This window comes from Malaya genurostris, chromosome 1, assembly GCF_030247185.1.
Source record: "Malaya genurostris strain Urasoe2022 chromosome 1, Malgen_1.1, whole genome shotgun sequence".
Lineage (NCBI taxonomy): Eukaryota > Metazoa > Arthropoda > Insecta > Diptera > Culicidae > Malaya > Malaya genurostris.
Genome location: NC_080570.1, coordinates 84,642,380 through 84,668,709, shown reverse-complemented (window position 1 = coordinate 84,668,709; position 26,330 = coordinate 84,642,380). Strand labels below are relative to the sequence as shown.

General features: G+C 35.6%; 1 protein-coding gene across 2 annotated transcripts in view; it reads right to left on the bottom strand.

Moving 5' to 3' along the window:
- Positions 1-26,330, bottom strand: part of LOC131440652 (GPI inositol-deacylase) — a 254,257-nt gene that overhangs the window by 116,446 nt on the left and 111,481 nt on the right. For both annotated transcript variants that reach the window (XM_058612123.1, XM_058612122.1), the window contains exon 8: positions 12,127-12,416. In XM_058612123.1, coding sequence (XP_058468106.1) covers positions 12,127-12,416 — 290 coding nt within the window. The remainder of the gene's footprint in view (positions 1-12,126; positions 12,417-26,330) is intronic.

Below are 26,330 nucleotides of genomic sequence, written 5' to 3'. Positions count from 1 at the left end.
CCATACATCCTGGAAAGTGAGTGTTAAAAAGGCAGTGAAGTACATCACTTTCATCAGACAAGTGTTCACCATCTGAAGTTCTTAAGAAACTGACATTAAAGTCCTTAGACTTCGAAAGTAACTTATTTAATCTGCTAGCCTCGTTGAGACTAGAGACATTTGTGCAGAGGCTTTTCCAACCACTTCGCTCAGACGATCGAAGAGCATTTTTGTAAGCCCTTCGAGCCAACACGAATGCCTCCGACCCATTTCTGCGACGGTGGTTCCAAGCTCTTCTGCATAGTTTCCTTAGTCTAGCAAGTTCAGCATTCCACCAAGGAGTTCCTCTAGTAGCTCGCACAATCCGAAGTGGACAAGCCTCTTCATATGCTGCAACTATGAGTGAGTTTGTCTCGTCGACAACATTTTCCAAATCAATTGGGGTTTCAATTGTTGGTTGGTACCCGTAAAATCTAGTCGCCAAGCCCTCTTCATAGAGGTCCCAGTTTGTAGATTTGGGATTACGATATGTGATAATATCAAATTTAACGTTTGAATGATCAAAGAATATGTACTTATGATCAGACAACGAAGGTTCGAGCTCATCGGAGACGAGCCAATTCACCAACTCATGCGCAATTCTATCAGAGCAGAGAGTTACGTCCAAAACCTCCTCTCTTCCAGATCTCGCAAAAGTTGGGCGGTTTCCTGCATTGACTATGTGCAGGTTTGTACTGCTCACGAATTCCATCATATCAGAGCCCCTCGAATTTATATCTGTGCTGCCCCAAATGATATGGTGAGCATTTATGTCACTGCCGATTACAAGCGGTATATCACTCTTGCAGCAGTATGATACAACCTTTTTGAAGTCATCGCTTGGCGAAGGTTGGTTATGCGGCAAATATGCCGAACAATAGACATATTTCCTGTCTATGCCATCAGTAGTCATACCAACTGTGACAGCACAAATATCCCGAGTTGTGAGCTCCGATATGAGAGAAACATCGAGAGCACTATTTGCAAGTATGCATGCTCGAGGCATTTCACGTGGATTAGTCATACCGATCTTGTTGAAGGCAACAAAGACTGGGTTTAACAATTTTCCAACGTAGAAGTTTCCCTTTTGGAAATATGGTTCTTGAACCAAAGCTATAGAAGCTTTACCTTCTTGAAGAAGTCTGGATAGATTCATAGTTGCTGTACGTTTATGCTGAAGATTGATTTGTGCCACTCTAACCATTATAAATTAGAGTAACGAACATTCCACCTCCAGCACCAACCGTACAACAACTACAAGAAACCAAATATATTGGCTTATAATCGCCTATAGCGAACCATGTAAGGATTTTTTTAAATGTTATTATCATTTAAATCCCACGAGTTGCGAAGAAAGAAGTCGTCCACTGTGTCAGAGCTTCGCTTAACACAGTAAGGGAACACCCCAAGATATTCCGTTCACGACTGCATTGTTTAACCTCCTGCAGCCATTCAGCCATCGGCACGGAAATACACCTTGGCTTAGGAGTTCCTATTTTTGTGGCCTTTTACGACATGGAACAGGAAACCAGTGGATCAATTCTTGGTAAAAAATAATTCCGCCGGATGCCACACGGCTTACCTGTTTGGTGGACTTATACCACCGGTACAGGTGGACCGTAGCGTTATTCTTAGCCAGTTGGGAAACCGCTACCGACACTACACGGCTATCTAGGCTGCTCAGAGAGGGAAGTTGACATTGATGGTCAACTTCCATGGATGGCCGAGCAGCCAAACATCGTTGTTTTATCGCATCGTAGACTCTTAAGTTTTGCCTTAAGGGTTTGAATAAACCGTTCAGCTTGCCCATTTGTCGCAGGATGATAGGGCGCACCCATCTTGTGGTAGACTCCATTCATTTTGAGGAAACGTTGGAACTCATCCGATGTAAACTGCACTCCGTGATCGCTGACTAAAACAGATGGTATTCCGTACGTAGCAAAGTATTCCCGACAAATTTGAATAGTCGTCGCAGTTGTGATGTTATTCAGGATTCGAACTTCCGGCCATTTTGAATATGCGTCTACCAGTACAATGAAATAGGTGTTCATGAACGGTCCCGCAAAATCGACGTGAACTCTCTCGAACGGTTGTCTTGCAACCTCCCAGCAGTGTGTCGGTACTTTGGCGGGTTCAGCCCTAGTGGACTGACAGTAACTACAATTTTGCACCATATTCTCTATGTCCTTATCGACTCCTTCCCACCAAACGTATCCCCGAGCCAGAGACTTCAGTCGGCATGTTCCGAAATGCGTGGAATGTAATTCAGCAAGAACCTTTCCTCGCAGACTTGGTGGAACGTAGACTCGTATTCCTCGCATGACACAGTTCTGTTGAAGCGTAAACTCTTTCTGATCAACTCCGAAACGATCTTTTGGTTCAACGGTTCTGCCACTCCGCAAACCTTGAACAAAAACTTTCACATTCTGATCCGTAGAAGTGGCTTTCGATAATTCCTCTATGGTCAGCGGTAGTGTCTCGATTATGTTGACTTCAAGTAGATCAGATTCTTCCACTACATTGTTAGGAACTTGTTGTTTCAGCGGTAAACGCGAAAACGCACCAGCATTGCAGTGTTTACTCGTCGGCCTGAACTGTATGCTGTAGTTGAAAGACTGTAAGAATGTTGCATAATGTTGCATCCTTAGCGCAGACATCTTTGGCAATCCTTTTGTATCAGAAAAGATCTGCTTCAACGGTTCGTTATCCGTAATCAGCGTGAATCTTCTCCCGTACAGGTACTGATAAAATTTGCGTACCCCGAAAATTATCGCGTATGCCTCTCGATCGACTTGTTTGTAGGCTTGCTGTGTAGCATTCAGTGTTTGAGAAGCATATTGGATAGGTCTCTCCGAACCATCCTCGTACATATGGCTTAGTACAGCACCGACCCCGTATGGCGATGCGTCTGTAGCCAGTACTAGCGGCAACGTTGTATCGTAGTGAACCAGAAATTTGTCCGACTGCATTTCTTGCTTAACCTTGTTAAACGCTTCCTCGCATTGCTTCGTCCAGACAAAAGGCACAGTATTCTTCAGAAGATTGTTGAGGGGGTATAACATTGTACTTAGATTCGGAAAGAATCTACCGTAGTAGTTCACTAACCCTACAAACGATCGTACTTGATCCTAGTTTTCCGGAACCGGCATGTTCTGGACAGCATCAATTTTCTTTTTGACTTTATGAATCCCCTCCTTGTTGATTAGGTATCCACAGTATTCGATTTCGTTCGCAAAGAACTGGCATTTGTCCAAATTTATTCGCATGTTGTATGAACTTAGCCGCTTCAAAACCTCTTCAAGTCTTTGTAAATGCTCAGTATCATTCGAACCGGTGACACGTATATCGTCCAAGAAAACCGTAACGCCAGGTATCCCATTCAGTACTTGTTCCATCAAACGCTGCCAAATGGCAGGCGCCGCCGCAATTCCATACATCAACCGTGTAGGCCGATACAAACCCTTATGTGTGTTCAAGGTTAGTATCTCTTGATCATCCTTTTCGACCTCCAGTTTTAGATAGGCCTGACTCAAATCGATCTTCGTAAACTTTTTGCCGCCAGCTACGTTGACAAAGAGTTCCTCAATCGTCGGCAATGGATGATCGTCGACTTTCAGATTCGGATTGACCGAGATCTTATAATCGCCGCATAGCCTCACTTTATTATTACATTTCATTACTGGAACAATGGGCGTTGCCCACGCACTATGGTTTACGTTCTGTAACACACCATTTTGCTCCAAATAGTCAAGTTCATCCTCAACAGCACTTCGTATCGAAAATGGTACTGGTCGTGCTTTGATGTACACAGGATTCGTATTAGACTTGAGTACCAGCTTCGCAGATAATCCGTGGATTCTTCCAATCGACGGGTCATACAAATTCGCATATCGTTCAACTAACGATTTCACAGCTGCAGGCGTAACACTCGGTAAAACAGCAGCAGCACAAACTGTATGTACACCGGCATAAGCAATATTGTTCAGATTAATCTGCATCTCTCGCATCCACTGGCGTCCCAACAACGGATGTTTCTTCACATTTGAAACGTAAATCGGCAATGAATAAACTTTACCGCAGTACTCTGCTCTTACATTCAGCATTCCGTCGATATTGATTCGTGTATTACAGAAGCTAACGAGTTCCATGTCTGACGGTAGCAATATGTCGGCAGCAAAATATTTCTTCTTGTCCTCCCTACTAACAATCGTAACAGGAGCTCCAGTATCGACCTCGAATCGGATGATAGTATTGTTGACATTCATTTCCAACCAAAATTTGGAGGCGTATGACTTGCCGTTTCTCTCCAACTTGCACACTTCATCCAACGTAATAACTTCATTCGTACACTGACTATCATTAGAATCAGTATCGTCTAGTAAGTTAGCTTCAGGTTTCTTTTCCTTTTTTGCCTTTAGACACACTTTCTGTAGGTGTCCTTTCATTTTGCAGAAGTGACAAACAGCCGTAATGTGCGGACACTTGTTTGCGAAATGAGCAGTGTTCCCGCAACGATAGCATCCTTTTTTATTCGACCCGGCGCTTTCATTGTATTTCGCATTTGTATTAGATTTTTTTACCTTCGTTTTTGTACCGCTTCTGGACGATTCCACCAGATTAACATCTGGTTTACCTTGTTTCGACTGAATCTCTCTACCACCCTTTGATGACAGTTCCATCGAAACAGCAATTTCTCGAGCTCGATCGAGGGTTAAATTACGAACTTCCAGCAGTCGAGATTGTATTGCTCTGTCCTTCAACCCGAATACCAACTGATTTCGCAAGGCCGTATTGAGATATTCCCCAAAATTGCAAGTGATAGCGAGCTTCCGTAATGCTATCAAATACTCATCGATGGTTTCTTCCGGACGGTCATCTCCTTGCTTTCTGCTCTTGAAGCGAAAATTTTCCAGTATCTCCAAGGGCTCTGGGTTGAAGTGAGTCTCCAGCAAACGAACAATTTCTGCATACGTCAGTGTTTGTGGTTTCTGTGGAGCTATTTTATCACATATAATATCGTATGTTTCACCTCCCATGAAGTGCAGCAGCATGTAACGTTTCGATTCCTCCCGTACTCCGAACAAAACAAAAGCACCTTCCAGCCGCTCCACCCATCTCGACCATTTCATCCGGTGTCGGTCGAATGAGTCGATAGTAAATGATGATTGCATAGCAGCAGGAAAACCCGGAACATCTTCAGGACCGTTCGCAGTCGCCATCCTCGTCGTCAATTTAACTGTTGTAGACAGTGGCCGATATTTGTAATCGGAGGAATCGTGGAATTAGACCAAATAAAACGTACACTTTTTACGGAACTATAACTCGTGTTTTTGCTTTATTGCGTAGTTAATTTATCTCTATGTTTGCATGTAAAGGTGGGAAGTTTTGCCAGGCGCCAAGATGCATTAGAAAAGGTAATCACAAAAGTGGTAAATATATAACAAATGTTTTGACATTTTTTGTCATACGACGTCGCGAAGTTCAATTCCAAAGTCTTTTGACCATCATTTTTAGTGAATCCAGGAATCGGGGATCTGGATAGTCAAAATAATTTCTGTGCGCCAACTAACAAGTACTTTAAATTCAGTTCTAAAGAACTCGCTCTTCTTTAAATCGTAATTTATAAAATCAAAATTCAATTCATGGAATAATGGATCTTCCAATCATACGTAATTTGGTATTTACAGTGATTGCATAGAAGGGTTGAATTGAATTGAATATCATAGTAGGGTTATTGTACCAATAGTAATCTCATCAGTAGAGTAGTCATGTTAATTTGCGGACTAGTCGACTCTCAATCAACGCATTGTGGTAAAATTGAATGCAATGCCAATGCTTCGACTGTAATAAACAATATACCGAAGAAAAAATAGTTCGACAATTGTGGGATATTGCTGTTATAACCACGATAAAAACTCGAAGCAAATTTTCATCTAACTCGTAGAGTCAATGTAGCTCTCGAACAGAGACAGTAGATCTCACACTAACGTATGATTCTAGTATATGAGATGACTACTGAAGCTGAGATGAATGGTGGTACCGTCATCGAATTTCTACATGCGGGAAACAAAAATACAAAACATCTACTCGCCAAACCCGTTCTGAAAATACCCAAAACTTTACTCAGATTTCAGAACCTAGAGCTAATTCTCAATAATATTTATTGGGTTATAAGTGCCACCAACAAAATATATGTTTACTTTGCCTATTCCTAAGTATTCCACAAATTCACTCTTCAAAACAATTCTCATTCCTTATAACTAGGAACTTCATATACTCACTAACGCTAGATACTATGAGAAGTATTTTATCAATCATCTAATACATCTTGGATCTTTGATGCACTTTTCCGAAGAAACCGTCTAACCAAATCTTCATAATTTTGAGTCACAGGACTAATTCTGCATCAAATGATCGTAAATTATAAGTCTACACAAGAACTAAAAATTTACTGAAGACATAATCTACAATTTGTGGTCAGAAGCGAGATAATCGTTCATTGTCCCAATTAGTCGAAGAAACAAATGATCTGGGATACCTTATTGCCGGATTCCTAATTCACGTTCCCTGTGTTGTAGGAGACTTCACTGTAAATCATTTGGTCTTCAGAGCCTCTAAACTCGTATTTCAAAGTGATTACATGTGCGAGTTGTGTGAGATCAAGTAGATAACTCAATTTAATGTTATAATGTTCGAATGCTACAGCTTTGGATATGAGAAGGACAAAGAGAACATTTTCATACTGTGCTCAAATAGCCACACTGCTTTTCATGGTGGATACGGAATGGAAGCGACGCAACGAGTGTGCACTGACAGAAACTACCGGCATACAACTTTGTGAAACACCTTAGTTAGTGGGGTTTGCATTTAATTTTTTTTTGCTTACGAATAAATCGCCTAAATGTATATATCCCGGACCTTTTTTGGCTAGTCTATTTTTAGCTTATGCTCGTGACATGTCATTTCAAGAAAATGTACATCATGTTAAATTTTCAATGTGCTTTCACTGAGAGCAACACTAGTTTTTGGTTTGGTGTCACACAGCATTTTTTTTTTGCTTTCGATTTGATCTTTTAACCGTTAAAACGACCAAAAGATAGCAAATTAAGTAATCGATAAATACGAACATAACAACATAAAATTGAGTTTTCTTTTTGCTCTCACACTCTACTCGGGTACCTAAGAAGAGTGATACTTCTGAAAAAAGTAAGTCAGAATAGCCAGTCGGTATTGCACAGTCGTTCGCACCACTTGTCTCCTGAAATTTTTTTTGTTCGCAGCTCTTGGCTCCTGAAAATTTTTCCGACTACCTACAATTGCATTGATTCAAGGCTTCAGTCTTTTACAAGGCTACATGAATCATTAACAGCCTTTTTAAAGACTAATAATTAGTCAGCCTTTTTTAAGGCTATACAAAGAGTGATATTCTGTTATTATCAGTCCTTCTCAAGACTAATAAATTAATCAGCCTTTTCAAGGCTAGCCATCCAAACAATTAGCCTTCGAACTAATCAGAACATATTTTAGGACTACCACAAAATCAGCCTTATCCAAACTAGGAAGTTTATATTCTCAAAAATGGCTGCGTCCAATGGGGAAGGCAACAAATCTAAGGCTAAAAATAAAACAATACGGAAGAAATCCCCATCCGGTATTCAGAATTCTTCTAACAACAGTGACGATCTCACAGAATCTGAATGTAAGAATAAAAGACAACGGACGGGCTCTTCTTCCGTTAATCCTATGCCATCTAACAATATTTACGATATTCTTCCAGAATCTGATCATAGTGACATAATATTGGTTGATGGTTTGTCTCTACAAACTTTTGCAGTTTTTTTCGCTGTAATATAGTGCAATCGGTTCATTTGTCTGCAAACAGTCAAAATCTGCGTGACTGTCGATCTGTATGCAGTCAAACTGCCCAAGTTATCTGTTACAATGTAATCACAGTGTGATCATAATCGACAGACAAACAGTTGTTGACTGTATAGACAAATTTGACTGTTTCTGAAACTGTTGTGCAGAAGTTGTCTGCCACAGATTCTATGACAACCAAAAACTTGTTTATTTCATCCAAGCAGAAAACAAAACGTTCCAGCACCATACTTCTGGAAAGCCATTGCCTTTTATTGTGAAGGAGGAGCTCGAAAAATTCAGTAGAAATTTCTTTTAAGAATTTCACGAAATGTACTGAAAAACCTGTTGTAATCCACCTTTCTCATCTCATATTATTCATATAATCAAATTCTCACATATGTGGTATTCTTCGAAATAATTTTTATTATAGGAAAACAAAAAAATTGTTTGCGCATCAATTAGTACAATCAACAACCAACAAAATGAAACAGTTTTGCTATTGCAGGTACTACTGCAACCGGTGTAAATGAAGTCAGTTCGAACCATCTATTAACATGACTAACAAACTATATTAATTTTGATCAATTTTGTATGATTCGGCCATCGTACTTTAGACTACGGCTTAAAATGTTAGATTCTTATAATTTTAAAAATAACAAAAATGAAATTTCAAACACTTGCACTCGCGCAAAATTTAGGAGTTTTGAGCTTTTATTTGAACCTAAATTTGTGAATATCGTCAAGCAACCTCTACGAAAAGTGAGTGAGTTCCGTTTTTGAGTATAGGACCACTATTTCCGGTGGTCCAGGAATAGGAAGCCAGGAACCAGGATAGCCCAAGGCTCTTTGAATATGAAGCTGCGGCTCTTTTTTTCTATACACAAATATTGTTTATTTTACAAAAAAAATACTTTAAAATCGATCGAAATTGATTAACGACTATAAGACACCATTTCTATCCTTTACCACGTGTACTCACTTCTCACCGAACCGCGTCGTACAGGTCGTCATTGAATAATACAAAGCGTTTGGTAATAAAATTGTGAATCTGTCAAAATCTATCCAGATGATGAAAATTGTAAATGAAACCCAGACACATATCCGAAATCTACTTCTGACATCAGAGACTTTTCAACTGGTTCTCACAAATTTCACGCTTTTCGAAGATTGTGTATGTGAAATCTGTCCCAAAGGGAATTCATATCGTTATACCATATTTGAAAGAGCTTGGACTGGAGACAACATTCCCTAAATTTCAAATTATACCAAGTTTTATGTCAAAATTTGCAATTTTTTTTCACAATACATGTCACAATTGACCTCAAAAACAAAGCAGATTCCAAAATTTAGAAGTCTAGTTTTAATACCTTTCAAACAACTCATAGTTTGTTGAAAATTTTTGAAGGAGGTAATGACAGTTTTGTGAAAAAGCCGCCAAGGCGACGCCAGCTGAGTTAGCCGCCGACCCGCCGTCGGAAGCGGCGGCCTCTTGCATACAAACCTGTAACCCTCCACTCAAAGGTAGGTTTCTTTGCTTCAGTTAGTCCCGAACGAGCGGTAGCGAAGTCGGATAGCATACGAACAAAACGATGTGACGAAGCCGTATTAGATATTTTTTCATTTGCACTTAGTTATCGGCAAAAAGCGCAAATATTTACCTAGTAGATACACTAATAAAGTCAATGAGTTTTATTGGGAATTCCGTTCTGAGGATCATGAATAAACCTACAATAATTATTCAAGTTTTTCTGAATTATTTCAAAAGTGCGATGGTCAACAAAACGGGAGTAAATCATTTGTTTTCTTTTTAAATCAATTCCAATCACGATATTAAGATAAAAAATTCGGCGAAATGATTCTTTTAACGAAATTACCTTTCGGCGAAATGGCTTTCGGCGAAATGACTTTCGACGAAATGACCCTTTCGGCGAAATGGCATTCTGTGAAATGACGCTGATCCTTTTTCTTTATCCCAGTAAAAGAAGTTTTGAGCGTTTCATGATAAATCGATGTTTGGAATTATGACCATTATACATGACATTTTGTGCAAGAGATGAAAATCAAAATAATTCAATTTTCTCAAGAACCGCTCGACCAATTTTCACAACTAAGGTTCAAATGAAAGATCATACAATTACAAATGGCTGATGATACAAGACTGAAGAGGATAGAAAATTATTTTAATCAACGTGTTTTATACATGACACAGAAAAATCGAGCAAAGTACTTCAGAATGTCATATAACTCATCAGTTGGGCAGGTCTGGTTAGTTGATGACCACAAATCCACTGATTTCGGGTATATCAAATCTTAGTTACAGTTCCCGGAAAAGTGGTCGTATTCTCCAAACCGGAAATCACTCCATTTTATCAAGGGCAGCTGCCCAGATTCAGCTCGACGAACTGAGCAAATGTCCGTGTGTATGTGGGTGTTTGTATGTGTGTTGTCACCAAAGAGGTCGAGATCTCAGAAATGACTGGACCGATTTTGGCCAAACTATTCGCAAATTGAAGGTTTCTCCGTCATCCTGAACACCATTGAATAGTTTTGGGAACGAATGTTTACTTTTTGAGTTAACATCTGTTACAATTGACCTTGAAAACAGAATATGGTTTTAGCCTTAGATTCCGCACGGTAATATCTATCCAACAAGCCATTGTTAAAATCCCTCCAGTTTTAACGGAGTTATCGATAGTTTTGTGTAAGCGACTTTTCGCCATTTTCCAGTAGCATGAGTTTTACGCGCTTGATTATAAAGCGATGTTTCGGAGCAAAGTGAAACACGATTTGCAATACTGTTTTATGCAATTGTTTCTTAGCATCTAAAAGACGATGCACAGCACCCTTTTTCATTTTTGTTTTTGGCAACATAATCGTTCGAACATGAAATATGTATTAGAGAGATGGCTATTATTGTTGCAAGCTATAAATAGTATAAATTAATATAGAATTCAAAGCAATTTCATATTTATATTAATTTATACTATTTATAGCTTGCAACAATAATTGCTGGAAGAACACAACTTCTTACACCCTTATACCATTCGAAGAAGATCGTCAAGATAAGCAAATTTGTGTGTGAAAAATAATTTCATGATTTTTTCTCGGAGATGACAAAACTAATTTCTACAACCCTAGACTCATATAGAAAATCCTATGCTACCATATAAGGTTTCTGAATTTCATTAAGATCCGAATTCTGGTTCCGGAACTACACGATGATATGATATATGTAATGAACTTAAAATAATATAACTCATTTTGCTAGTAGATGGCTGAATGGATTTCTCCATCTAACATTCAAATAAAAGATCTTAAAGTACCATAAAAGCTGCTTGTTTTTTTATCACCAAAAAACTTTATGTGGAGCGCACTACGATTTCTAAAATGGCTACATTGATTTTCAAAAATTACAAATCTGATGAAATGGTTAACAATCCATTAGGCGAATTTAACTGACTTCGGATACACCGATTTCCGAATTCCGTTTCCGAAAGTACCGAAAATAGAGAAAAGGCCAAAACGTATTTAATAAACAAAAATTAAAATTAAAATTAACTCATGGTACCATAAAAATTTTCGGGATATATTGGCGAGTCGGAATAGTTCATATATGCTTTTCATATACCAGTACCTCAAATACATTAATATACAAGAGTAATCTTTATCTCTCGCACAAAGTTCCTTCTACTCCTCGACGATATTTCAACTGTGGCTAAGAGTAATTCCCACTTACAAGTTCAACACTAACATCCGCTCGATTCACTCGATCCCTCATCTGTCCACCATCTTCATTGGCACTAACCAGATCTTTTCGATGTCAATTTTTCCTTCCCCTCCCCTAACTTCACCATCTCGATGTCAACCAATTAGATCTTTGTTCCTCTTAGTTATTTCGTTCCCATACCCCCTTTTTAACTCCGTTTTCCACAACTTCTCTACTGTTAAGAAATGGCCTCAGCTTCTTAGAGATAAAGCAGTGTGCCTTATTAAATATATTATTAAATAAAAAATAGGCGAATGAATAAAGATTTTTTGTTTTATAACCGCATTCCGGATATTTTTTGTTACAATATTATAAAGAAAACGAATACCGAGATTTTTGAGTTTTTTTTTTCATTTTGACATTGCTCAATAGAGCAAACTTCATCACGCAACTGGTTAATTACGGTATGTATGAATATTTTTGCGTTTCTTTAAAACAACGTGTAATATATACATTATTTTACAGATAGGATTTTTACTCACCATATATGTTTAATATGTAGAATGTGCTGTTAAGATCAAATTTGCTTTGTGAAATATTGTAAACGAAGAAATTCCATTTCGAAATTGTGATATCACGCGTACGATTACTATAGTTGCCAACATCTATAGAAAAACTCAAGGGTTTCGTTGTGGTTGGAGATTTTATAAGTAGATGTGTCCAATCAGGATATTTATTTTTAACATCTGGCAGATTAACTTCCACGATTTGTCGCTTGTTGTCGTCAAAATGTAATACGCGCATAGCATTTTCCAAAGGAATTTCGGTTGAACTGGAAATATAATATAGTTTCAATCTATTTGAATAATTTTACAGTTTCAATATTCGGAGGTATAAAAAACCTGTTTTAATCCACCTAGTGGTGTAATGATGCCTTTCTCATATCAATCATACTATCATATATAATACTGTGGTATTCTTCAAAATAATTTTCTTCGATTCCTAAAAAGAATAACCGAAATCGGTTTGTTTGACCGTCTACTGATAAAAACTATTAATTGGAGAAGATTTGAGGTCGATTTAAAAAACTTTTTACGATTTTTCGCCATTTTCAGTGATGGTATACAATTTTTAACACACTTTACCCTATATTTCCAGATCCGGAAGTCGGATCCAGATGAAATTCAGGAATTACGTATGGGACCACAGGACCTTTCATTTGAACCTAAGTTTATGAAAATCGGTAGCGCCATCTATGAGAAAAGCTAGAAACATATTTTAATTTTTTTGCTTATTTTACCCCATAACTCCCGAACCGGAAGTCGGATTGAAATAATATTCAGGAATTTTGTATGGGACCACAAGACCTTTCATTTGAATCTAAGTTTGTGAAAATCGGTTCAGTCATCTCCGAGAAAAGTTAGTGCAAAAAAACGTTACATACACACATACGCACACACACACATACATACACATGCACGCACACACACAGACATTTTGCGTACTCGACGAACTGAGTCGAATGGTATATGAAACTCGGCCCTCCGGGCCTCGGTTTAAAAGTCGGTTTTCACAGTGATTGCATAACCTTTCTATATGAGAAAGGCGAAAACAAATGAAAACAATTCAACTAGACCACTGGACCACTTATTAGCCAAAGAGCTACGATGAACTTTACAACACTTTAAAAAAAAGAAGGGTGGGTAATGTCAGAGACATAACTGGATGTCGTGAATACGAAAACAACTGACATGTTCCTTAACACTTCCGAATATCAATTGTATGAATTATGCACGCATTCCCCTTTTTCACATTTTTCGCAAAAACAAAGAAAGCTTCACTTGATCTCGATTACTGTGAATTTCACACAGCGAAAAGTGCACAAATCTAAGCAAACTGTTCTTGATTTGCAGTAAACTGAGAATATTTCCCTACGATTTGCAAACAACAAATCCTAATAGTTCTTTAGAAAACTTTTAGAGCCATTGGAACGGCTGATATTGTGCAATGCTTTCCACGTTGTTTTTTTCCCAATGCTAATGACTGGCAGCTGTGACGTAATCGCTCTTGTCGAAAGCGAAACTAGCTGTGCAGACGACACAAAAGACATCTGCTCGCAGTGGCGATACAATCCAAACTGATTCAATTTTTGTTAAGAGATTTCCTTTTATGTGATTTCGTTTGTAGTTTTTTCACTAATGGGCGGTCTTAACGGTTATAAAAATAGCCGCATTCAGAATTTTAATGTTGATTATTTCATTTCGGATTTGCATAATTTATTGAAAGAAACTATCAATATGCTGAAGGGACTCGTAATTCTCTACGACATTAAACTCTGGAACATTTTTCGCAAAAAAAGGCTTCACTTGATCTCAATTACTGTGAATTTCACACAGCAAAAAATGCACAAATCTAAGCAAACTATTCTTGATTTGCAGTAAACTGAGGATATTTCCCTACGATTTGCGAACAACAAATCCTAATAGTTCTTTAGAAAACTTTTAGAGCCATTAGCGGCCCTTACACGATCATTAAAAGTGTCATTACTAAAAAGTAATGGCACTTTTAATGATCGTGTAAGGTCTACGATTTCAGTAATGACACGAGTAATGATGGAATTCCGGATTTTCCATCATTACCAACAGTATTTTTTCTTCTTATTTTTCTTGTGGAAGTGCTGAATATCTTTAGAGCTATACGCGAAAAAATGACAAAGGGTAGATTTAAATTGTTAATATTTCATTACCCTTAACGTTTCAATGGCAAATCAAATTTATTTTCAGCTAAACGAAAATAAAAATATTGCTATTGCTATTGCTGGAGTAGTTACAAATACTCATCATTAATAATGAACGTGTAATGCTAAAAAGTAATGATATACAGTAATGCAGTAATGAAGAGCGTTTGAGCAGAAGTGTCATTACTTAGTAATGACACTTTTAATGATCGTGTAAGGGCCGCTATTAGAACGGCTGATCTTGTGCAATGCTCTCCACCGTTGTTTTTTCCCTATGCTAATAACTGGCAGCTGTGACGTAATCGCTCTTGTCGAAAGCGTGCAGACGACACAAAACACATCTGCTCGCAGTGGCGATACAATCCAAACTAGGGATGTCGTAATATCGATCGATTAATCGAGTAATCGATTAATAACCCAGATAATCGAGTAATATTTAATCGATTAGCATAAAACTAATATTCGATTGTTGAGCTAATCGAATAGTTAAAAAAAATCCTTAGTAATAATCGAATGAATAATCGAGTAATCGATTAATAACTTAGATAATCGAATATATTACAATCGATTAGTTTCAAAATTATACTCGATTATTAAATAATCGAGTAATTCGAAATTTCCGACATCCCTAATCCAAACTGATTCAAGTTTTGTTGAGAGGCTTGTTTCTACCTGATTTCGTTTGTAGCTTTTTCACTAATGGGCGGTCCTAATGGCTATAAAAATAGCCGCATACAGAATTTTTATGTCGATTATTTCATTTCGGATTTGCATATTTTAATGAAAGAAACTATCAATATGCTGTAGGGATTCGTTTCCAGCATTCAGAAGAGTCAAATTGCGTAATTCTCTACGACATTAAACTCTGGAACATTTTTCGCAAAAATAGGCTTCACTTGAGCTCGATTACTGTGAATTTCACACAGCGAAAAGTGCACAAATCTAAGCAAACTATTCTTGATTTGCAGTAAACTGAGGATATTTCCCTACGATTTGCGAACAACAAATCCTAATAGTTCTTTAGAAAACTTTTAGAGCCATTAGAACGGCTGATATTGTGCAATGCTCTCCACCGTTGTTTTTTTCCCAATGCTAATGACTGGCAGCTGTGACGTAATCGCTCTTGTCGAAAGCGTGCAGACGACACAAAACACATCTGCTCGCAGGGGCGATAGAATCCAAACTGATTGAATTTTTGTTAAGAGATTTCCTTTTATGTGATTTCGTTTGTAGCTTTTTCACTAATGGGCGGTCCTAACGGCTATAAAAATAGCCGCATACAGAATTTTATTGTCGATTATTTCATTTCGGATTTGCATAATTTATTGAAAGAAACTATCAATATGCTGTAGGGATTCGTTTCTAGCATTCACAAGGACCAAATTGAGGAACTCACTGCGATATTCACCACTTTTCGGAACATTTTCCCCGGACGATTTGTTGTACAGTTGCAGATATTTTGTTCTCTTCCTTAGAACGCGTTCTGATTGGCTGGTGTTGACATGGAGCAAATGAGACAGGTTTTTCAATAGTGTACTATTGAAATACTTCAATGCTTTTGCTATACACGTTTAAATTGAAAAATTTCGATTCTATTGGTAGTTAGATTATATAAATCCTTTCACAGATCACTAAGCTATGAGCTTTAAAAATACGAGAAAGGCAAACGCGCCTTATGAATTATCCTCTTTGATACTCGTTTATACCAAACATTTCAGAAAAGTTTAATTTTGAATTATTTGAGACTATGTCACAAAACTGAAAATTTTATCATAAAATTGTGATCATATTTCCGATGGCATGTAGAAAAAATTATGTTGATTCATTAGATACAACAATAGATATTCACGATCAAAAACTTATCACTCTCTCAGAGGGTAAATTTTGAAAAGGCACCCCATAGTAAAGTAAGTCGTATTCACGACAAAACTGGGGGCCAAATATGGTAATTAAAAAAATTGAAAGCTAAATCTCTCTTTTATAACTTCTTATTAGGGCAAGTTCAGGAGTTTTCTAGTTCTACATGCATAATTTATGTCAGTTTTAAAATTTAAATCTGAAAATTATAACAAAATAAACTGGCAGCCTCAGCAGCGTGTTTCAAATATAGAAAAAATAGAACAGCAGCGTATACCACACTGAAATGAAAATCTTATTTATATTCATTAGATTTGTCATATGAATCATACGCAGAGTATAATTCATAGAAATTATATGGAAACTTATAATCTTTATTTAATGTGTACGTCAAATCTAAATGGACGTTATCATAATGAAAGTTATAAAAATATCCCATATAATTTATATGGAAATCCGATGAAAGTCGTGAATAGTTGTGTCCTCGATATTCATTAACTGCTCCAGACCATTTTTTTCAGGAAGTTTCGCATCTCAATGTAATTTTAAATCGCTGACAAGACAGCTCATCCAACTTCGTTCAAGGATAAGCGTTAACGAACCATGAAATATATATCCGGTACATTTCATTACTCTATCTGTTTAGTAAGATTCATTTTCTTTACTTTCAGTCTCGGGATCTCACTTCTCTTTCGCAAATATCATGAGGTGCTCCCTTACCGAATGGAATACTAGTACAGCTTGAATCCTCAAAGAAAAGTAGTAGTTGGCAATTATCTGCTATTAGCATGACCTCCATTGAAAGTTATATATATATATATATATATATATATATATATATATATATATATATATATATATATATATATATATATATATATATATATATATAAATAAATTTTATAAAACTAGTCATATGGTATATATGAACCTATATAAATAAATTCGAAGTGAATATAATATGCGCTTCATAAATTGTTCCAATGTATGTTGTGCGGATATCTAGTAATGGTTATAAGACGCGCCAATAAACTTGACTCAGACTGGAAATTTCATTCGTTATATGGAAATCTTGTGAAAATAACGTTAAGAAGAGTTTTATGTTTCATAAGATTATCTCATATATTTGACATGATGTTGAACACATCTTGTAACTATTATTGGAAATGCTAATAGTGCAACATCATTAGAATATCATGTAATGTGAAAAAGAAAATTTAGCTCAGTGCAGTTCTAAATTTGACAGTAGAACTGTTCGAATAAATAAAACTAGAACGGCTTGCTGGGGATACGTCTGTTTCAGGTTCAGTTATATTATAGACCACCCATATGAATCTTGCAGCTGCTGAATTTGCTCTTATGCGTGAATGTGTTCTTTTCAATAAGACATGTTGGAAGTGCATTCCAATTTTTTGTATCTGTCCACTTAACTTTCAATTCATCTTCTTTCTCATACAGAAAGGTTATGCACAGGTTATAAATCACTGTGAAAACCGACTTTTGAACCGAGGCCCGGAGGGCCAAGTGTCATATACCATTCGACTCAGTTCGTCGAGTACGCAAAATGTCTGTGTGTGTATGTGCGTATGTGTGTATGTAATTTTTTTGCACTAACTTTTCTCGGAGATGGCTGAACCGATTTTCGCAAACTTAGATTCAAAGGAAAGGTCTTGTGGTCCCATACAAAATTCCTGAATATTATTTGGATCCGACTTCCGGTTCCGGAATTATAGGGTAAAATGTTCAAAAAATTATGAAAATAAATGCACTAACTTTTCTCAGAGATGGCTGAATCGATTTTCACAAACTTAGATTCAAATGAAAGGTCTTAAGGGCCCATAAAAAATTCCTGAATATTATTTGGATCCGACTTCCGGTTCGGGAGTTATGGGGTAAAATGTGCAAAAAGAAAAGAAAATATGTGTTCAAATTTTTCTCATAGATGGCGCGACCGATTTTCACAAACGTAGGTTCAAATGAAAGGTCTTGTGGTCCCATACAAAATTCCTGAATATCATTTGGATCCGACTTCCGGTTCCGGAATTAAGGGGTGAAAAGTGCAAAAAATTGTGAAAATAAGTCCGCTAACTTTTCCCAGAGATGGCTGGACCGATTTTCACAAACTTAGGTTCAAATGAAAGATCTTGAGGTCCGATAAAAAATTCCTGAATATTGTTTGGATCCCACTTCCGGTTCGGGAGTTATGGCGTAAAATGTGCAAAAAGAAGAAAATATGTGTTCTAACTTTTCTCATAGATGGCGCGACCGATTTTCACAAACTTAGATTGAAATGAAAGGTCTTGCGGTCCCTTACGTAATTCCTGAATTTCATGCGGATCCGACTTCCGGATCCGAACATATAGAGTAAAGTGGGTTAAAAATTGTATACCATCACTGAAAATGGGGAAAAACCTTTAAAAATTTAGAAATTAATCCACCTCAAATCTTTTCCAATTGATAGTTTTTATCAGTAGACGGTCAAACAAACCGATTTCGGTTATTCTTTCAAGAATCGCAGAGAATTATTTTGAATAATACCACAGTATTATATATGATAGTATGATTGATATGAGAAAGGCATCATTACACCACTAGGTGGATTAAAACAGCTTTTTTGCATTTTGTAGTTATGTTAATTGCAATCAAAAATCGTAGTTTTAAAGCATTGTTAATGAATGCAAAAAGGGAATTTTTGAACTTGAATAAAACACAACGTTAATATTGAACGAAAATTACTATATTTGTGCATTTCAGAGCTGCATAGGGTCGTCAGCAAACCAAAATTGATAATTTTTGAAAAACTTTTATACACGGGTAAAATTCCGATTCTAGGAATGAGCAAATCGAGTCATGATTTGGGGAAAATAATATATTTCATGTTATGATAATACACCATGATTAAAATTTCTCGGATCATGATCCACTCGTACTGATTTCGATGAAATTTAAACGTAACGCACTTGAAGTTGTTGGGTATAACTTCAGGCATGTTTCTGATACGATGGTAATTTTTTCAACATAAATTCAGGCGTTATATGTGAGTTTTGCAACGATGGTCATTTTTGCAATATAAATTCAGTGAAAAGCACGACGAACTTCTTTTAAAATGAAAATATTCTGTTTTTGAAAAACGACGACTCAAGAGATAACGTGTTCGTTTGCGTTCATTACTTCAGTTTTGATTTTGTGTTTCAGAATTTAAACACTTAAACGGACTGCTTGAGAAAACACGAGTGAATCAAGCCCCTTAAAAAGAAACTCTATGTCGAATTCTTGCAAAAAAATCGTCTTATTCATAATATTTAGGTGCATCAATACAGCTTGTGTTGTTATATCTATGAAACAAATTAATCAAAGTGGTTGAACAAAATATTTTTCTGATTTTCGTTAGATGGTGTTCCAAATTCACAATCGAATTAAACGCTAGCTCTTGGAATATTATTCTAGCAACAACGATCACATCAAATATGTAAGAATACATTCGAACAAAATGTAACATTGATGTTTATCAAATGAAAAGTGTAGCCGTGCTTAGTCTCTTATGATGTCAATTTTCGATTCATTATCTAATTTTTCGATATGTTGTATCTGAAATCCAAAGTAAAATAAATACAAATTTCAAGAACGAAGAAATACTATTTGAAACAGTAACATATTTTGAAATTATGTAATTTTTTTTTAATCATGAAAAAATTATTTTTATTTATTTTTAAACAAAATTTTATGACAGAACACTAAATTTTCAATTAAAACTATGTTAATCAAAAATTTTCTATATGCTACCGTTCTCGAGATACAGCGGTTAAAAAAAACTTCGGAAATTTTTATTTGTTACGATTTTGGATGGTCTTTGAGTCTTCCATGTTCATGCGGGTTGCTAAAATATGAGCAATATTTTTTTTAACAGTAAACAAATTGTTAAGTAAAAGCATGTATTCATTCTATGAAATTGTATTTAGAATGTATAGCATATATGGAAAAGGAATCAGAAAATATGTTTCCCAGTGTTCGCAAAAATGAAAAATCTCCTTCCTGCAAGTTAAATTATGTGATATCAATTTCTTTAACTTATAAACAAAATAGGAAACAAACTCTTCCTTATGTTTTACAAACGTTTCTACATTGCATCTAATAGTTGTGACCCATTGTTCAAAATAATTTCATCAATACATTTTTCATCCCTTTCTTTTAATAAACTTTTTTCTTATGAAGCTGAATCTGTTTAAGTTTTGCATTGACGTAGAAAAACATTCTACTGTTACATTTCCACATGTCTAACTATTTGTGTACACTTTCAATTCATTAGATAAGACATATATTTTTAGGCTATGGATGATAAGATTCATATTTTCGTGAATAGAACATACACACATTGTGAGTACCTGAGCCTGGTAATGGTTTGCGATTCCTAGGCCGGAGTTGAGCAAAGGATGAAAATCCGATTTGTATTTCAGTGTACAATTATTTAAATCGATTGTAGGCTTCTCGCAATGTAATCTTTTGAACAGCTTGGCATTTTTCGTGCTTCCTAATTGTCGACTGCTTTCCTCATCCTCGTAAAATTGCATAACGGTGTTCTTAATATTTTCACCTAGTTCACTGGCTGCCCTCGATCCAATAGTAGAAAGCACACCGCTCTCATTAAGTAATCTTTTTGCTTCCGTGACTTAGAAAGAACAGTTAAAAGTTGAAATTGTTCAGCCCTTGTCGTACCGTCACTGGAAAACTTTCCTTTGAGCTGATTAATTATTTAATACAATTTGTCGATTCTTCCTTCATCAAAACTAACTTCTTTGGTTAGAGTAAATACATGTCTTCTAATGCTGAAAAGCTTTTCCAAAAATGTGTCTAAATGTAATCCTTGTAACCAGTATAAGGTTTATTTTAAAAAAAATCTCATCACATTATTTTTCGAAATAATTCTGAAAGATCACAAAAAACACTCATTTTTCAGAACTATTTTTGATAAGTCTCGGAAAATCCGATGGTTATAGGATTGCAATCGGACACATTTTTGGAAAAGCTTTTGTCGCTTTTCATGGAAAATTAACGAGTTTCATATAACCGATTCCGATCCCAATATATACTATTATACAACAATGGCAATTCAGTTTATAAACGGAATAATGTTAGTTTTGTAAAATTTCCTAAATTTTCACAGAATAAGATCAATTTTTCAATGAACTGAAGAAAATCCGCATCGTTGCAGGATAATTTGTATTTCATTTAGTACTTCCAAATCGTCAAAACACGACGAAATCGGTTACTTCTTGTTATATCTTGTTATCACATGATTATCACTTGTCTGTATCTCGTTTCTCACTAGCATGTTTATTCGCAGTACCAAATTGTTTTATATATAAATATGGGTACATTTTGTAAGTTCAGGAAAAATATAACGATCTGCTTACCCTACGAAAATAACAGATAAATTTATATTTAAAAAAATGGGAAACATATTTTTCATTCTTTTCGAATACTGGGAAACATATTTTCTGATTCCTTTTTCCATAAAATTGACCATATTTTAACAACCCACATGAACGGATACCATAAACCAACTATACCAGATATCGTCAAATGTTAAGGAGTATGGTTTGGATGATACATGGAATAGAATTTTGGGCTGGTCTGCTGATACTTTTACATGCGGGAAGATTCAAAGATCATCCAAAATCGTTACACAAATAATCCCCGTTTTTTTTTTCAAACCGCTATTACAACCGTCATGAGAACACGTTACTTCTCATTATTATTCTAAGTTTCACGAAATTTTCCCTTGAGGTCTTTTTCAACGCTACCTGAATCACTAATAGTCTTTTTAAAGACTAACAATTAGTCAGTCTTTCTCAAGGTTATACAAAGAGTGATATTCTAATATAACCAGTCTTTTTCAAGACTAGTAAATTAATCAGCCTTTTTAAAGGTTAGCTATTCAATGTCGTCATTGCCAAGGCTTCGGCCATGGAACCAAAAATTGTCATATGGATATATGGTGTTTGAATTGTGGTAAATCGCAATCGAAAGACGTTTGTCTAATGAATGAAACGACTGATAAATTTTCATGTTCAAATTGCGATGGAACAATTCGAATTCATTCGGATGATCATTCGAAAAAGTTGATCTTCTAGGTTTTCCTTTTATTTTCCGTTATATCGCCTAAATCGACTTCATTTAAAGAAGCGAATGGCATTGAATGAATATTGGTACGTATATGTCTACCTGTTACACTAGTGTAACTGCCATTAGAAGAAGATGATTTGGCCGATCTATCTATTAATAAATTGTTTGTGTTAGAAGATGAACTGGAAGGCGTTCCTGTGTTTTGATTGTTTACATTAGAAGTATTAAGGGGTAGTTGTCTACCTGTTATAAAAGCATAACTGTCATTAGAAGAAGATGATGACGAGGTCGATCTACCTGTTAATAAATTGTTTTCGTTAGAAGACGAATTGGAAGGTTTACCTATTTTTTGTTTTAAATTCGAAGAAATAAGTGCCTTAGAAGAATTAGGCGTGACATTTGTAACGTTTTTTTTTTTTTTTTTTTTTTTTTTTTTTTTTTTTTTTTTTTTTAAATAACTATTTATTGGAATATGAGTTAAAATTAAATTATTAAGATTTAAATTGGGTGTTCAGCCACAAGTGGTGACTTTTCAGCCCTGTTATATATATATATATATATATATATATATATATATATATATATATATATATATATATATATATATATATATATATATATGATTTGGTTATTACCATGAAGACATCATTTGCTTCCGCAATTCTGAGATTTTTGTGTAGGGAAAATTCTAAACCTACTTGTATTGTGTAATGGGGAAAAGGAACTTATATACTAACTTACTAACTAATACAGAGAGCGAATCGATTCAATTGAAGATTGCATCGATTTTTGTCGGAATTTGCTTATAATATTATGTGACATTACATCTAATGGTTCTATATTTGTGAGTCTGTGTAACTCATTTGTACTAAACCAGGGAGGACGCTTCAGAATCATTTTCAGAATTTTATTCTGAATCCTTTGAAGCGTTTTCTTCCTGGTAGAACAACAGCTTGACCAAATTGGTACCGCATAAAGCATGGCTGGTCTGAAAATTTGTTTATAAATTAACAATTTGTTTTTTAGACAGAGCTTGGAATTTCTGTTTATAAGAGGATATAAACATTTAATATATTTATTACACTTTGCCTGGATTCCTTCAATGTGATCCTTGAAAGTGAGTTTTTTGTCATACGTTAAACCTAAGTATTTAGCTTGATCAGACCATGTCAATTCCAAGCCATTCAATTTGAGAATGTGATTATTGTTTGGTTTAAGAAAAGAAGCTCTTGGCTTGTGAGGAAAGATAATTAATTGCGTTTTTGCTGCATTTGGTTTAATTTTCCATTTTGACAGATAATCACTGAAAATATTTAAACTTCTTTGTAGGCGACTGCAGATCACTCTTAGATTTCTACCTGTGGCTAACAGACTTGTGTCGTCACAGAATAGCGATTTCTGACAACCAACGGGTAGATTTGGAAGATCAGAAGTGAAAATATTATACAAGATTGGAGCTACACTCGAACCCTGCGGAACACCGGCTCGTACGGGTAGCAATTCAGATTTACAATTCTGATAGCTAACCTGAAGAGTACGATCAGTTAAATAATTTTGAATCATTTTGATCAAATAAATAGGAAACTGGAAATCAGACATTTTTGCTATTAAACCTTTGTGCCAAACACTGTCGAATGCTTTTTCTATGTCTAGAAGAGCAACTCCAGTGGATAACCCAGAAGATTTATTTGATTTTATCATGTTCGTTACTCTGACAAGTTGATGAGTAGTTGAATGTTCATGACGAAATCCAAACTGCTCTGGTAAAAAAATTGAATTCTCATTTATATGAGTCATCATTCTTAACAAGATAATTTTTTCAAAAAGTTTACTGATAGAAGAAAGTAAGCTAATTGGGCGATAACTTGATGTTTCTGCTGGGTTTTTATCAGGTTTTAGGATAGGAATTACTTTAGCGTTTTTCCATCTTTTTGGGAAGTAAGCTAATGAAAAACACTTGTTGAAAATTTTAACCAGGAGTCTCAAGGCAACATCGGGAAGATTTTTAATAAGAATATTAAAAATTCCATCATTACCAGGAGCCTTCATGTTTTTAAGTTTTCTAATAATTGATTTAATTTCATCAAAATTCGTCTCAATAATGTCATCGTGTGATAACACTTGGGTTGAAATATGATCATATTTCAGTGAGACTTCATTTTCAATAGGACTCACAACGTTCAAATTAAAATTGTGGACACTCTCGAACTGCTGAGCAAGTTTTTGAGCTTTTTCGCCATTTGTAAGAAGTATTTGATTTCCTTCCTTGAGAGCAGGAATAGGTTTCTGAGGTTTCTTAAGAACCTTAGAAAGTTTCCAGAAAGGTTTAGAATATGGTTTAATTTGTTCAACTTCTTTAGCGAAATTTTCATTTCGCAAAAGAGTAAATCTATGTTTAATTTCTTTTTGTAAATCCTTAACTATGTTTTTCATAGCAGGATCACGAGAACGTTGATATTGTCGTCGACGAACATTCTTCAACCGAATGAGCAGTTGAAGATTGTCATCGATGATAGGAGAATTTAATTTAGTTTGAGCTTTGGGAACTGAAAGATTTCTAGCTTCGATAATATAATGATTCAAATTATCAATTGCTGTGTCGATATCCGCAGAATTTTCTAAAATAGTTTCATGATCCACATGATTTTCAATGTGAGATCTGTAATCCAACCAATTTGCTCTATGATAGTTGAAAATAGAACTAATTGGATTAATTATAGCTTCGTTGGAAAGTCTGAATGTTACAGGAAGATGATCTGAGTCAAAATCAGCATGAGTAATCGGTTCACTACAAATGTGACTTTGATCTGTTAGAACCAGATCAATTGTAGACGGGTTTTTCACGGAAGAGAAACAAGTAGGATTACTGGGATGAAGAACTGTAAAGTAACCAGCTGAGAGTTGATTATGAAGTATTTTACCATTACTGTTATTTTGCCTACAATTCCACTGGACATGCTTAGCATTTAAGTCCCCTATTACGAAAAATTTCGATCGATATCTTGTAAGTTTTTGCAAATCGCCTTTAAAGAAATTTAATTGTTCGCCGGTGCATTGGAATGGCAAATATGCTCCAGCGATGAAATAAATTCCATGAATGGTTTCAACTTCGATTCCCAAGCTTTCAATAACTTTAGTATTGAAAGAAGGTAAAATTCGATGTTTAATTTGCCGTTGGACAAAAATGGCAACTCCACCACCAATTCCAGTAAACCTGTCAAATCGATGAACCACATAATGTGGATTACTTTTCAATTTTACATTTGGTTTAAGAAAAGTTTCTGTCACAATGGCAATATGAATTTTGTGAACTTTGAGAAAATTATAAAATTCATCTTCACTCGATTTCAAAGATCGAGCATTCCAATTTAAAATATTCAAATAATTATTTAACATCACTGTTAAATTTTAAATTCATTATAATATTATTTGCAAATTTCCATCCGATTTGAAATGCTTCAAAAAGTGATGAAGTCGAATTCATTTGGATGATCATTTGAAAAAGTTGATCTTGTAGGTAGATCATTTTATTTTCAGTTATATCGCCTAAATCGACTTCATTTAAAGAAGCGAATGGCATTGAAGGAATATTTGTAGGTAGACTGCCATTAGAAGAAGATGATTTGGTCGGTCTACCTATTAATAAATTGTTTTCGTTAGAAGAAGAACTGCAAGGCGGTCCTGTGTTTTGATTATTTACATTAGAAGAAATAGGAGATAGATTTCTACCTAATATACCAGCATAACTGACATTAGAAGAAGATGATGACGAGGTCGATCTACCTGTCAATAAATTGTTTTCGTTAGAAGACGAATTGGCAGGTGCCTTAGAAGAATTTTCAGGTATGTTCTGTAAATTTAAGGTCGTTGATTTGACTTGTTGTCTAAGCGAACGAGCGTTTAAAATTTTTTCCCTGACAGGACATTTCAAATAATTGGATTTATGATTTCCATTGCAATTTGAACATGAAAATTTATCAGTGGTTTCATTCATTGGACAAGCGTCTTTCGAATGCGATTTACCACAAT